Source organism: Eleginops maclovinus, chromosome 4 (assembly GCF_036324505.1).
Source record: "Eleginops maclovinus isolate JMC-PN-2008 ecotype Puerto Natales chromosome 4, JC_Emac_rtc_rv5, whole genome shotgun sequence".
NCBI classification, from domain to species: domain Eukaryota; kingdom Metazoa; phylum Chordata; class Actinopteri; order Perciformes; family Eleginopidae; genus Eleginops; species Eleginops maclovinus.
The window spans coordinates 3,390,878-3,405,089 of NC_086352.1; the positions used below are offsets into that span (position 1 = coordinate 3,390,878).

General features: G+C 50.4%; 1 protein-coding gene across 1 annotated transcript; it reads right to left on the bottom strand.

Annotated features, from left to right (window-relative positions):
* Positions 1-10,970: 10,970 nt before the first annotated feature.
* LOC134863554 (ankyrin repeat domain-containing protein 34A-like) lies at positions 10,971-13,255 on the bottom strand. Its single transcript, XM_063882122.1, is given in 3 exon segments — positions 10,971-12,464; positions 12,498-12,750; positions 12,752-13,255. Coding segments are annotated over 3 exon segments (1,566 nt in total). The 3' UTR covers positions 10,971-11,655.
* Between the last annotated feature and the right edge of the window lie 957 nt (positions 13,256-14,212).

Here is a 14,212-nt window from a genome sequence, read left to right on the forward strand (position 1 = left end):
TTGCTATCTGTTGCCCTCTGTAGCTATCTGTTACCCTCTGTTGCTATCTGTTGCCCTCTGTTACCCTCTGTAGCTATCTGTTGCCCTCTGTTGCCCTCTGTAGCTATCTGTTGCCCTCTGTAGCTATCTGTTGCCCTCTGTTGCTATCTGTTGCCCTCTGTTGCTATCTGATGCTATATGTAGCTATCTGTTGCTATCTGTTGCCCTCTGTAGCTATCTGATGCTATATGTAGCTATCTGTTACCCTCTGTTGCTATCTGTTGCCCTCTGTTACCCTCTGTAGCTATCTGTTGCCCTCTGTTGCCCTCTGTAGCTATCTGTTGCCCTCTGTAGCTATCTGTTGCCCTCTGTAGCTATCTGTTGCCCTCTGTTGCTATCTGTTGCCCTCTGTTGCTATCTGATGCTATATGTAGCTATCTGTAGCTATCTGTTGCCCTCTGTAGCTATCTGTTGCTATCTGTTACCCTCTGTAGCTATCTGTTGCCCTCTGTTGCTATCTGTTGCCATCTGTGGCTATCTGTTGCTATCTGTTGCCCTCTGTAGCTATCTGATGCTATATGTAGCTATCTGTTACCCTCTGTTGCTATCTGTTGCCCTCTGTTGCTATCTGTTGCTATATGTAGCTATCTGTTGCTATCTGTTGCCCTCTGTTGCTATCTGTTGCCCTCTGTTGCTATCTGTTGCTATATGTAGCTATCTGTTGCTATCTGTTGCCCTCTGTAGCTATCTGTTGCCCTCTGTTGCTATCTGATGCTATCTGTTGCTATCTGTTGCCCTCTGTAGCTATCTGTTGCCCTCTGTTGCTATCTGTTGCTATCTGTTGCCCTCTGTTGCTATCTGATGCTATATGTAGCTATCTGTTACCCTCTGTTGCTATCTGTTGCCCTCTGTTGCTATCTGATGCTATATGTAGCTATCTGTTGCCTAGTGTAGCTATCTGTTGCCCTCTGTTACCCTCTGTAGCTATCTGTTGCCCTCTGTAGCTATCTGTTGCCCTCTGTAGCTATCTGTTGCCCTCTGTTGCTCTCTGATGCTATCTGTTGCTATCTGTTGCCCTCTGTAGCTATCTGTTGCCCTCTGTTGCTATCTGTTGCTATCTGTTGCCCTCTGTTGCTATCTGTTGCTATATGTAGCTATCTGTTGCTATCTGTTGCCCTCTGTTGCCCTCTGTAGCTATCTGTTGCCCTCTGTTGCTATCTGTTGCCCTCTGTTGCTATCTGTTGCTATCTGTTGCCCTCTGTTGCTATCTGATGCTATATGTAGCTATCTGTTGCCTAGTGTAGCTATCTGTTGCCCTCTGTAGCTATCTGTTGCCCTCTGTAGCTATCTGTTGCCCTCTGTTGCTATCTGTTGCTATCTGTTGCCCTCTGTTGCTATCTGATGCTATATGTAGCTATCTGTTACCCTCTGTTGCTATCTGTTGCCCTCTGTTGCTATCTGTTGCTATATGTAGCTATCTGTTGCTATCTGTTGCCCTCTGTTGCTATCTGTTGCCCTCTGTTGCCCTCTGTAGCTATCTGTTGCCCTCTGTTGCTATCTGTTGCCCTCTGTTGCTATCTGTTGCTATCTGTTGCCCTCTGTTGCTATCTGATGCTATATGTAGCTATCTGTTGCCTAGTGTAGCTATCTGTTGCCCTCTGTAGCTATCTGTTGCCCTCTGTTGCTATCTGTTGCTATCTGTTGCCCTCTGTAGCTATCTGTTGCCCTCTGTTGCTATCTGTTGCTATCTGTTGCCCTCTGTAGCTATCTGTTACCCTCTGTAGCTATCTGTTGCCCTCTGTTGCCCTCTGTAGCTATCTGTTGCCCTCTGTAGCTATCTGTTGCCCTCTGTTGCTATCTGTTGCCCTCTGTTGCTATCTGTTGCTATCTGTTGCCCTCTGTAGCTATCTGTTGCCCTCTGTTGCTATCTGTTGCTATCTGTTGCTATCTGTTACCCTCTGTAGCTATCTGTTGCCATCTGTTGCTATCTGTTGCCCTCTGTAGCTATCTGTTGCCATCTGTTGCTATCTGTTACCCTCTGTAGCTATCTGTTGCCATCTGTTGCTATCTGTTGCCCTCTGTTGCTATCTGTTGCCCTCTGTTGCTATCTGTTGCTATATGTAGCTATCTGTTGCTATCTGTTGCCCTCTGTTGCCCTCTGTAGCTATCTGTTGCCCTCTGTTGCTATCTGTTGCCCTCTGTTGCTATCTGTTGCTATCTGTTGCCCTCTGTTGCTATCTGATGCTATATGTAGCTATCTGTTGCCTAGTGTAGCTATCTGTTGCCCTCTGTAGCTATCTGTTGCCCTCTGTAGCTATCTGTTGCCTCTGTTGCTATCTGTTGCTATCTGTTGCCCTCTGTTGCTATCTGATGCTATATGTAGCTATCTGTTACCCTCTGTTGCTATCTGTTGCCCTCTGTTGCTATCTGTTGCTATATGTAGCTATCTGTTGCTATCTGTTGCCCTCTGTTGCTATCTGTTGCCCTCTGTTGCCCTCTGTAGCTATCTGTTGCCCTCTGTTGCTATCTGATGCTATATGTAGCTATCTGTTGCCTAGTGTAGCTATCTGTTGCCCTCTGTAGCTATCTGTTGCTATCTGTTGCTATCTGTTGCCCTCTGTAGCTATCTGTTGCCCTCTGTAGCTATCTGTTGCCCTCTGTTGCTATCTGTTGCCCTCTGTTGCTATCTGTTGCTATCTGTTGCCCTCTGTAGCTATCTGTTACCCTCTGTAGCTATCTGTTGCCCTCTGTTGCCCTCTGTAGCTATCTGTTGCCCTCTGTAGCTATCTGTTGCCCTCTGTTGCTATCTGTTGCCCTCTGTTGCTATCTGTTGCTATCTGTTGCCCTCTGTAGCTATCTGTTACCCTCTGTAGCTATCTGTTACCCTCTGTAGCTATCTGTTGCCATCTGTTGCTATCTGTTGCCCTCTGTTGCTATCTGTTGCCCTCTGTTGCTATCTGTTGCCATCTGTAGCTATCTGTTACCCTCTGTAGCTATCTGTTGCCATCTGTTGCTATCTGTTGCCCTCTGTAGCTATCTGTTGCCATCTGTTGCTATCTGTTGCCCTCTGTTGCTATCTGTTGCCCTCTGTTGCTATCTGTTGCTATATGTAGCTATCTGTTGCCCTCTGTTGCTATCTGTTGCCCTCTGTTGCTATCTGTTGCTATATGTAGCTATCTGTAGCTATCTGTTACCCTCTGTAGCTATCTGTTGCCCTCTGTTGCCCTCTGTAGCTATCTGTTGCCCTCTGTAGCTATCTGTTGCCCTCTGTTGCTATCTGTTGCTATCTGTTGCTATCTGTTGCCCTCTGTTGCCCTCTGTAGCTATCTGTTGCCATCTGTTGCTATCTGTTACCCTCTGTAGCTATCTGTTGCCATCTGTTGCTATCTGTTGCCCTCTGTTGCTATCTGTTGCCCTCTGTAGCTATCTGTTGCCATCTGTTGCTATCTGTTACCCTCTGTAGCTATCTGTTGCCATCTGTTGCTATCTGTTGCCATCTGTTGCTATCTGTTGCCCTCTGTTGCCCTCTGTAGCTATCTGTTGCCATCTGTTGCTATCTGTTACCCTCTGTAGCTATCTGTTGCCATCTGTTGCTATCTGTTGCCATCTGTTGCTATCTGTTGCCCTCTGTAGCTATCTGTTGCCATCTGTTGCCATCTGTTGCTATCTGTTGCTATCTGTTGCTATATGTAGCTATCTGTTGCTATCTGTTGCTATCTGTTGCTATCTGTTGCTATATGTAGAGCTACATATAGCAACAGATAGCTCTATCTGTTGCTATCTGTTGCCCTCTGTTGCCCTCTGTAGCTATCTGTAGCTATCTGTTGCCCTCTGTTGCCCTCTGTAGCTATCTGTTGCCCTCTGTAGCTATCTGTTGCCTAGTGTAGTTATCTGTTGCCCTCTGTTGCCTTCTGTAGCTATCTGTTGCCCTCTGTTGCCCTCTGTAGCTATCTGTTGCCCTCTGTAGCTATCTGTTGCCCTCTGTAGCTATCTGTTACCCTCTGTAGCTATCTGTGGCCCTCTGTAGCTATCTTTGGCCCTCTGTAGCTATTTGTTACCCTCTGTTGCTATTTGTTACCCTCTGTTGCTATATGTTGCCCTCTGTAGCTATCTGTTGCCCTCTGTAGCTATCTGTTACCCTCTGTTGCCCTCTGTAGCTATCTGTTACCCTCTATGGCCCTCTGTAGCTATCTGTTGCCCTCTGTAGCTATCTGTTACCCTCTGTAGCTATCTGTGGCCCTCTGTAGCTATCTGTTGCCCTCTGTAGCTATCTGTTACCCTCTGTAGCTATCTGTTACCCTCTGTTGCCCTCTGTAGCTATCTGTTACCCTCTGTAGCTATCTGTGGCCCTCTGTAGCTATCTGTTGCCCTCTGTAGCTATCTGTTACCCTCTGTAGCTATCTGTTACCCTCTGTTGCCCTCTGTAGCTATCTGTTGCCCTCTGTAGCTATCTGTTACCCTCTGTAGCTATCTGTTGCCCTCTGTAGCTATCTGTTGCCCTCTGTAGCTATCTGTTACCCTCTGTAGCTATCTGTTACCCTCTGTTGCCCTCTGTAGCTATCTGTTACCCTCTATGGCCCTCTGTAGCTATCTGTTGCCCTCTGTAGCTATCTGTTGCCCTCTGTAGCTATCTGTTGCCCTCTGTAGCTATCTGTTGCCCTCTGTTGCTATCTGTTGCCCTCTGTAGCTATCTGTTGCCCTCTGTTGCTCTCTGTAGCTATCTGTTGCCCTCTGTTGCTATCTGTTGCCCTCTGTTGCTCTCTGTAGCTATGTGTAGCTATCTGTTGCCCTCAGTTTCCCTCTGTAGCTATCTGTTGCCCTCTGTTGCCCTCTGTTACCCTCTGTAGCTATCTGTTGCCCTCTGTAGCTATCTGTTGCCCTCTGTTGCCCTCTGTAGCTATGTGTTGCCCTCTGTTGCCCTCTGTTGCCCTCTGTAGCTATCTGTTGCCCTCTGTTGCTCTCTGTAGCTATCTGTTGCCCTCTGTTGCTATCTGTTGCCCTCTGTTGCTATCTGATGCTATATGTAGCTATCTGTTGCCCTCAGGTTCCCTCTGTAGCTATCTGTTGCCCTCTGTTACCCTCTGTAGCTATCTGTTGCCCTCTGTAGCTATCTGTTGCCCTCTGTTGCCCTCTGTAGCTATGTGTTGCTCTCTGTAGCTATCTGTTGCCCTCTGTAGCTATCTGTTGCCCTCTGTTGCTCTCTGTAGCTATCTGTTGCCCTCTGTTGCTATCTGTTGCCCTCTGTTGCTATCTGATGCTATATGTAGCTATCTGTTGCCCTCAGTTTCCCTCTGTAGCTATCTGTTGCCCTCTGTTGCCCTCTGTTACCCTCTGTAGCTATCTGTTGCCCTCTGTAGCTATCTGTTGCCCTCTGTTACCCTCTGTTGCCCTCTGTAGCTATCTGTTGCCCTCTGTAGCTATGTGTTGCTCTCTGTAGCTATCTGTTGCCCTCTGTTGCTCTCTGTAGCTATCTGTTGCCCTCTGTTGCTATCTGATGCTATATGTAGCTATCTGTTGCCCTCAGTTGCCCTCTGTAGCTATCTGTTGCCCTCTGTAGCTATGTGTTGCTCTCTGTAGCTATCTGTTGCCCTCTGTAGCTATCTGTTGCCCTCAGTTGCCCTCTGTTACCCTCTGTTGCCCTCTGTAGCTATGTGTTGCTCTCTGTAGCTATCTGTTGCCCTCTGTAGCTATCTGTTGCCCTCTGTTGCTCTCTGTAGCTATCTGTTGCCCTCTGTTGCTATCTGTTGCCCTCTGTTGCTATCTGATGCTATATGTAGCTATCTGTTGCCCTCAGTTTCCCTCTGTAGCTATCTGTTGCCCTCTGTTGCCCTCTGTTACCCTCTGTAGCTATCTGTTGCCCTCTGTAGCTATCTGTTGCCCTCTGTTACCCTCTGTTGCCCTCTGTAGCTATCTGTTGCCCTCTGTAGCTATGTGTTGCTCTCTGTAGCTATCTGTTGCCCTCTGTTGCTCTCTGTAGCTATCTGTTGCCCTCTGTTGCTATCTGATGCTATATGTAGCTATCTGTTGCCCTCTGTTACCCTCTGTAGCTATGTGTTGCCCTCTGTAGCTATCTGTTGCCCTCTGTAGCTATCTGTTGCCCTCTGTAGCTATCTGTTGCCCTCTGTAGCTATCTGTTGCCCTCTGTTGCCCTCTGTAGCTATCTGTTGCCCTCTGTAGCTTTCTGTTGCCCTCTGTTGCCCTCTGTAGCTATGTGTTGCCCTCTGTAGCTATCTGTTGCCCTCTGTAGCTATCTGTTGCCCTCTGTAGCTATCTGTTGCCCTCTGTAGCTATCTGTTGCCCTCTGTTGCCCTCTGTAGCTATCTGTTGCCCTCTGTAGCTATCTGTTGCCCTCTGTTGCCCTCTGTAGCTATCTGTTGCCCTCTGTAGCTATCTGTTGCCCTCTGTTGCCCTCTGTAGCTATGTGTTGCCCTCTGTAGCTATCTGTTGCCCTCTGTAGCTATCTGTTGCCCTCTGTAGCTATCTGTTGCCCTCTGTAGCTATCTGTTGCCCTCTGTTGCCCTCTGTAGCTATCTGTTGCCCTCTGTAGCTTTCTGTTGCCCTCTGTTGCTATCTGTTGCCCTCTGTAGCTATCTGTTGCCCTCTGTTGCCCTCTGTAGCTATCTGTTGCCCTCTGTTGCTATCTGTTGCCCTCTGTTGCCCTCTGTAGCTATCTGTTGCCCTCTGTTGCCCTCTGTTGCTATCTGATGCTATATGTAGCTATCTGTTGCCCTCAGTTTCCCTCTGTAGCTATCTGTTGCCCTCTGTAGCTATCTGTTGCCCTCTGTAGCTTTCTGTTGCCCTCTGTTGCTATCTGTTGCCCTCTGTAGCTATCTGTTGCCCTCTGTTGCCCTCTGTAGCTATCTGTTGCCCTCTGTAGCTATCTGTTGCCCTCTGTTGCTCTCTGTAGCTATCTGTTGCCTTCTGTTGCTATCTGTTGCCCTCTGTTGCTATCTGATGCTATATGTAGCTATCTGTTGCCCTCAGTTTCCCTCTGTAGCTATCTGTTGCCCTCTGTTGCCCTCTGTTACCCTCTGTAGCTATCTGTTGCCCTCTGTTACCCTCTGTTGCCCTCTGTAGCTATCTGTTGCCCTCTGTAGCTATGTGTTGCTCTCTGTAGCTATCTGTTGCCCTCTGTTGCTCTCTGTAGCTATCTGTTGCCCTCTGTTGCTATCTGATGCTATATGTAGCTATCTGTTGCCCTCAGTTGCCCTCTGTAGCTATCTGTTGCCCTCTGTTACCCTCTGTAGCTATCTGTTGCCCTCTGTAGCTATCTGTTGCCCTCTGTAGCTATGTGTTGCCCTCTGTAGCTATCTGTTGCCCTCTGTAGCTATCTGTTGCCCTCTGTAGCTATCTGTTGCCCTCTGTTGCCCTCTGTAGCTATCTGTTGCCCTCTGTAGCTTTCTGTTGCGCTCTGTTGCTATCTGTTGCCCTCTGTAGCTATCTGTTGCCCTCTGTTGCCCTCTGTAGCTATCTGTTGCCCTCTGTTGCTATCTGTTGCCCTCTGTTGCCCTCTGTAGCTATCTGTTGCCCTCTGTAGCTATCTGTTGCCCTCTGTAGCTATGTGTTGCCCTCTGTTGCCCTCTGTAGCTATCTGTTGCCCTCTGTTGCCCTCTGTTGGCCTCTGTTGCTCTCTGTAGCTATCTGTTGCCCTCTGTTGCTATCTGATGCTATATGTAGCTATCTGTTGCCCTCAGTTGCCCTCTGTAGCTATCTGTTGCGCTCTGTTACCCTCTGTAGCTATCTGTTGCCCTCTGTAGCTATGTGTTGCCCTCTGTAGCTATCTGTTGCCCTCTGTAGCTATCTGTTGCCCTCTGTAGCTATCTGTTGCCCTCGGTTGCCCTCTGTAGCTATCTGTTGCCCTCTGTAGCTATCTGTTGCCCTCTGTTGCTATCTGTTGCCCTCTGTTGCCCTCTGTAGCTATCTGTTGCCCTCTGTTGCCCTCTGTTGCTATCTGTTGCCCTCTGTAGCTATCTGTTGCCCTCTGTTGCTATCTGTTGCCCTCTGTTGCCCTCTGTAGCTATCTGTTGCCCTCTGTAGCTATCTGTTGCCCTCTGTTGCCCTCTGTTGCCCTCTGTAGCTATCTGTTGCCCTCTGTAGCTATCTGTTGCCCTCTGTAGCTATCTGTTGCCCTCTGTTACCCTCTGTTGCCCTCTGTAGCTATCTGTTGCCCTCTGTAGCTATCTGTTGCCCTCTGTAGCTATCTGTTGCCCTCTGTTTCCCTCTGTAGCTATCTGTTGCCCTCTGTAGCTATCTGTTGCACTCTGTAGCTATCTGTTGCCCTCTGTTACCCTCTGTAGCTATCTGTTGCCCTCTGTTACCCTCTGTTGCCCTCTGTTACCCTCTGTAGCTATCTGTTGCCCTCTGTAGCTATCTGTTGCCCTCTGTTACCCTCTGTTGCCCTCTGTAGCTATCTGTTGCCCTCTGTAGCTATCTGTTGCCCTCTGTAGCTATCTGTTGCCCTCTGTTGCCCTCTGTAGCTATCTGTTGCCCTCTGTTGCCCTCTGTAGCTATCTGTTGCCCTCTGTTACCCTCTGTAGCTATCTGTTGCCCTCTCTTACCATCTGTAGCCCTCTGTTGCCCTCTGTTGCCCTCTGTAGCTATCTGTTGCCCTCTGTAGCTATCTGTTGCCCTCTGTAGCTATCTGTTGCCCTCTGTTGCCCTCTGTAGCTATCTGTTGCCCTCTGTTGCCCTCTGTTACCCTCTGTTGCCCTCTGTAGCTATCTGTTGCCCTCTGTTGCCCTCTGTTGCCCTCTGTAGCTATCTGTTGCCCTCTGTTGCCCTCTGTTACCCTCTGTTGCCCTCTGTTGCCCTCTGTTACCCTCTGTTGCCCTCTGTTACCCTCTGTTGCCCTCTGTTGCCCTCTGTAGCTATCTGTTGCCCTCTGTTACCCTCTGTTGCCCTCTGTAGCTATCTGTTGCCCTCTGTTGCCCTCTGTTGCCCTCTGTAGCTATCTGTTGCCCTCTGTAGCTATCTGTTGCCCTCTGTAGCTATCTGTTGCCCTCTGTTGCCCTCTGTAGCTATCTGTTGCCCTCTGTAGCTATCTGTTGCCCTCTGTTGCCCTCTGTAGCTATCTGTTGCCCTCTGTTGCCCTCTGTAGCTATCTGTTGCCCTCTGTTGCCCTCTGTTACCCTCTGTTGCCCTCTGTAGCTATCTGTTGCCCTCTGTTGCCCTCTGTTGCCCTCTGTAGCTATCTGTTGCCCTCTGTTGCCCTCTGTTACCCTCTGTTGCCCTCTGTTGCCCTCTGTTACCCTCTGTTGCCCTCTGTTACCCTCTGTTGCCCTCTGTTGCCCTCTGTAGCTATCTGTTGCCCTCTGTTACCCTCTGTTGCCCTCTGTAGCTATCTGTTGCCCTCTGTTGCCCTCTGTTGCCCTCTGTAGCTATCTGTTGCCCTCTGTAGCTATCTGTTGCCCTCTGTTGCCCTCTGTAGCTATCTGTTGCCCTCTGTTGCCCTCTGTTACCCTCTGTTGCCCTCTGTAGCTATCTGTTGCCCTCTGTTGCCCTCTGTTGCCCTCTGTTGCCCTCTGTAGCTATCTGTTGCCCTCTGTAGCTATCTGTTACCCTCTGTTGCCCTCTGTAGCTATCTGTTGCCCTCTGTTGCCCTCTGTTGCCCTCTGTTACCCTCTGTTGCCCTCTGTTACCCTCTGTTGCCCTCTGTTGCCCTCTGTTACCCTCTGTTGCCCTCTGTTGCCCTCTGTTGCCCTCTGTTGCCCTCTGTTGCCCTCTGTAGCTATCTGTTGCCCTCTGTTGCCCTCTGTTACCCTCTGTTGCCCTCTGTAGCTATCTGTTGCCCTCTGTTGCCCTCTGTTGCCCTCTGTTGCCCTCTGTAGCTATCTGTTGCCCTCTGTTGCCCTCTGTTACCCTCTGTTGCCCTCTGTAGCTATCTGTTGCCCTCTGTAGCTATCTGTTGCCCTCTGTAGCTATCTGTTGCCCTCTGTTGCCCTCTGTTGCCCTCTGTAGCTATCTGTTGCCCTCTGTTGCCCTCTGTTACCCTCTGTTGCCCTCTGTAGCTATCTGTTGCCCTCTGTAGCTATCTGTTGCCCTCTGTAGCTATCTGTTGCCCTCTGTTGCCCTCTGTTGCCCTCTGTTGCCCTCTGTTACCCTCTGTTGCCCTCTGTAGCTATCTGTTGCCCTCTGTTGCCCTCTGTTGCCCTCTGTTGCCCTCTGTTGCCCTCTGTTAGTGTTCGCGTTTAGGAAGAAAAGGGTTGATTCTGGTTTCCACAGATTCAGAAAGATGCTGAAGCGTAATCCAACTTTGGTGATCAGTGACTGTCGAATTTGCCATACAAACCAATAGTAAGCCTTCCTGACAGAGCTGGGCTCTGATTGGACGATTGGTTCAAATGGAGGAATGCCATGGCAGCAATTAAGAGTGAAGTCCCGCCCCTTCCTGTCCATCGGGTTAAAGCAAAAGTCCAGCAGTGCTAATGTGCTATCTCTCTAGCGCTGTTAAACTAAATAAAAGAATCAGAAATTCATTCATTTGTGTTTCGCTGAAGAAGTCGAGATGAGTTGAGTAACGTTCTGTGTTGTTTCTGAAATCTGTGAATCTTCTCCATGACAAACTGAGACTGTGTTGACTTTATATGTTATCATTCATTCATTAAATCAGGTCCCTTTAACCTGTTAGCATGTTAGCAGCTAGCACTCTCATGTTATTCTTCCATCAGCATCTGTGAGAGGTTTCAGTGGACAGCAGGCCTTAAAGGGACACCAAACCTGAACCATCTACAGCGCTGCTGCATGTCTCGGCCTGAGAGGCCATCTGTGTGACCCTTTCAGTTGGGCTCTTGCTAAGCTAAGCTAGTGGTCTGTTGGTCTCACTGAAATGAGGGTCTCTGCAGGGACAGGAAGTGGGACTTCAGGGTGGCGGTCCTGGCTCTATTGCAGGTCTTTACAGTATTTACAGTCAGCAGGTTTTGGTTCAAACTGTCCACACGTCTTTGGAGTTTCATAAACAAGAAAAAACAGGTTAAATTTGAACCCTGATCAGATCAAGAACCCAGGTCAGATCCAGAACCTGGTCAGTAAATAAAGACTCACAGAAACACAACGATTATATTTGTGTGTAGTTACAGGAGGTGCAGCGCAGCAGGTCCACACAAGACCACATCCTGCAGGACAGGGATTATAAACATGATGTCAGAATCTTCCTTCAGAGTCCACCTTCAGAGTCCACCTTCAGAGTCCACCTTCAGAGTCCACCTTAATCAGTAATGCTTCAGGTTCATCCTCTGAAAGAAATGGACCTCAGTGCAAAGTGTGCATCAGTAAACATTGACCAAGTTTCAGTTTGCGAGAGATTAACGGTGTTAACGGAATCAAAAACATGAGAGGAGAGGGTCCTCAGAGACCAGGAGGTCTTTAGTCTGGATGGAGAGTGTCTGGAGGTCTTTAATCTGGACTGAAAGGGTCAAGTGGTCTTTAATCTGGACTGAAAGGGTCTGGTGTTCTTTAGTCTGGATTAAATGGGTCTGGTAGTCTTTGGTCTGGACTGAAAGGGTCTGGTGGTCTTTGGTCCTGACTGAGAGGATGGTTGTCTTTAGTCCTGACAGAGAGCCTCAGAGGACGTCCTGGTTGGTGCGGCCCCCTCATGGTTCAGATGGTGATGATATGATGGGCCAGGTTTACAGTAAACCCTCCCCCCCTTACAGTCTACCCACAATGCTTTGGTCCTACTCAATCCCCGCTGGACTCGAAGACCTTCTCCGCCAGGACCTCCTGGAAGGTGGAGAGCTGCTTCATCTGCTCTGTTTGCATCGAGTGCCTCCGCATCAGCTTCTTCTTCATCTTGAAGTCTGGGCCCCGTTTGGGGGAGGCGGGGGCCACAGGGACCAGGATCCTGTGCCCAGCATGGACCGGAGAGGTGGGTTTACCATTGGCCCTGATGTCGGGGATGGGTCTTTGAGGGTTGATGTTGAGAGGGGGCAGGAAGCCGGGCCTAGTGTGGGATATGTGATCCAGTAGGAGGGTCCCAGAACCCCGCCTCTCCAAGAGCCCCGGGGGCCGGCGGCGCAGGACGGGGGACACGGAGCTTGGGATGTTCTCCAGAGACTCCCTGGGGGACAGCAGAGACAGGGGGGAGGCGTTGAACCTCCGGCGCTCCACCGACACCCGGCCCGAGTCTGGAGAACTGGGACTGGACTCTGGGCAGAGGTGGGTGTCGGACTCATAGTGCTCCATGCGGGTCAGTTTGGGGTGGATCAGAGCTCGGGCTCCGCCCGGACCCCCAGGGTTCTCCTGGGTCTCAGGGGCCGTGTTCCTGCGGTACAGGATCTGGTGCTGCTGGACCTTGTCGGCCCAGGACGCCCCGGAGAGGGGGGCGTAGTCCTCAGAGACGGACCGGTCCATGAGTTTTGGGGAACAGGGGTCGTGGGTCTCAATGCTGTGTCGCCGTGACAATCGAGGTCTGACCGTGTCTGTTAGAGACAAGCCGTTCATCTGGGCGATGGTCCTACTGCAGCCCCCTTCCTCCAGACCCCCGTCCCCTAGAGGAACCAGGACTGAGGGGACTACCAGACCCACATCCCCCGGAGGAACCAGCACTGACGGGGCTACCAGACCCCAGGGCTCTGAGTTCAACCTTTTCAGCAGCTTGTGGGGGGGAGGTCTCTTGTCTCCCGGAGGTCTGGCTGAGGGTAACGGTAAAGCAGATGTCAGTGCAAAGCTAAAGATCCCATCCTGGTCTCCAAGCGGTGATGAGGTCCGGATCTCCACGTCGGAGGGGGACATGCAGTCTGGAGCCAGCTTGTCCACAATGGCAGGGGAGGGGGGGTGCGTTCAGGTACTGCTTTGTCTTCTTGGTCCCGGATGGAGACGTGTCTGAGGTGATGATGATTACTTCCTTCCCTTTGGCCTTACAGGCATCCAGCAGGACCTGCAGAGTGTCCCGGTCCCCCTTGTTGATGGCATGGACAAGTGCGGAGGACCCGGAGTAGTCCTTGAGGCTGGGGTCCGCCCCGTTCTCCAGCAGCAGCGAGACCACCTCCCTGCCAGCACGCTCGGCGCAGGCGTGGATCAGCGCCGTCCGACCACTCTTATCTGGGATGTTGGGGTCGGCCCCCTTCTCCAGGAGGTACCGGACCATCCTCTGCCGGGCAGCCGGGTCCTCGTAGGCCGCTAAGCATGCGGCGGAAACCGGGGTCTCCCCGCGGTCGTTGCCCTCGTTGATGTAGGCCCCTCCCTCCAGCAGCAGGCGGGTCAGCCTCAGCTTCCCCTGGAAGACCGCCTTCAGGAGGGCATTCCCCTCCGTCTGCAGGGGGACTCCATCTCCCATCATGCACCCCACCTCAGACCTCCTGGATTTCAGCGCTAAGGGTCCTCCACAGAGTCACATGACCTGCAAAAGAAACCAGTGATAGTTCAGGGTCAGGTCTACTAGGGACTCTGTTTGCTGTCACATGACCTGCAGCTCCTCCAATCAAAGACCAGATCTGCTGTAGGTGCATCTGTCCGCATCAGGACAGTTGATACAAAGGAAAGAGAGGAGGGCTTTTATTGTGCAGGACTTCAGGAACATTGTCCCCCCCATGGAGCTGAAACACAGCCGGTCTAAAGTCAACACTGATGGACTGAACACACACTCAGGTGTGTTTACCTGCGGAAACACTGTTCACATTCAGTGATAGGGACCATATGGAAAAACAAACAAACACACACACACACACACACACACACACACACACACACACACACACACTCACTCACTCACTCACTCACTCACTCACTCACTCACTCACTCACTCACTCACTCACTCACTCACTCACTCACTCACTCACTCACTCACTCACTCACTCACTCACTCACTCACTCACTCACTCACTCAGGTGGACTTTGAACCTGTCGGCTGTTTTATAGTCTGTCAGATGAGGGTCAACCTGAACATCAGACTGGTTTAAAGGAGGAGCAGTACGCCCCCCCCCTTACACATGTGTAAGGGGGGGGGCGTGTAAGTATTGTATTAAATATGAATACACAAAACACACAGAGTTTAAGAAGATGTTCTACAGGAAGTACGGAGGCCCACAGTTGCTAACGCACTCCAATGGCCTTCTATCTGGAGCAACTGCAGCTTCAGAAAGGATGCAGATATAGAAACACAAATCAGAACTCATGCAGAAACATCTGCAGCAGCTCTTCAACTCATGCAGAAACATCTGCAGCAGCTCTTCAACTCATGCAGAAACATCTGCAGCAGCTCTTCAACTCATGCAGAAACATCTGCAGCAGCTCTTC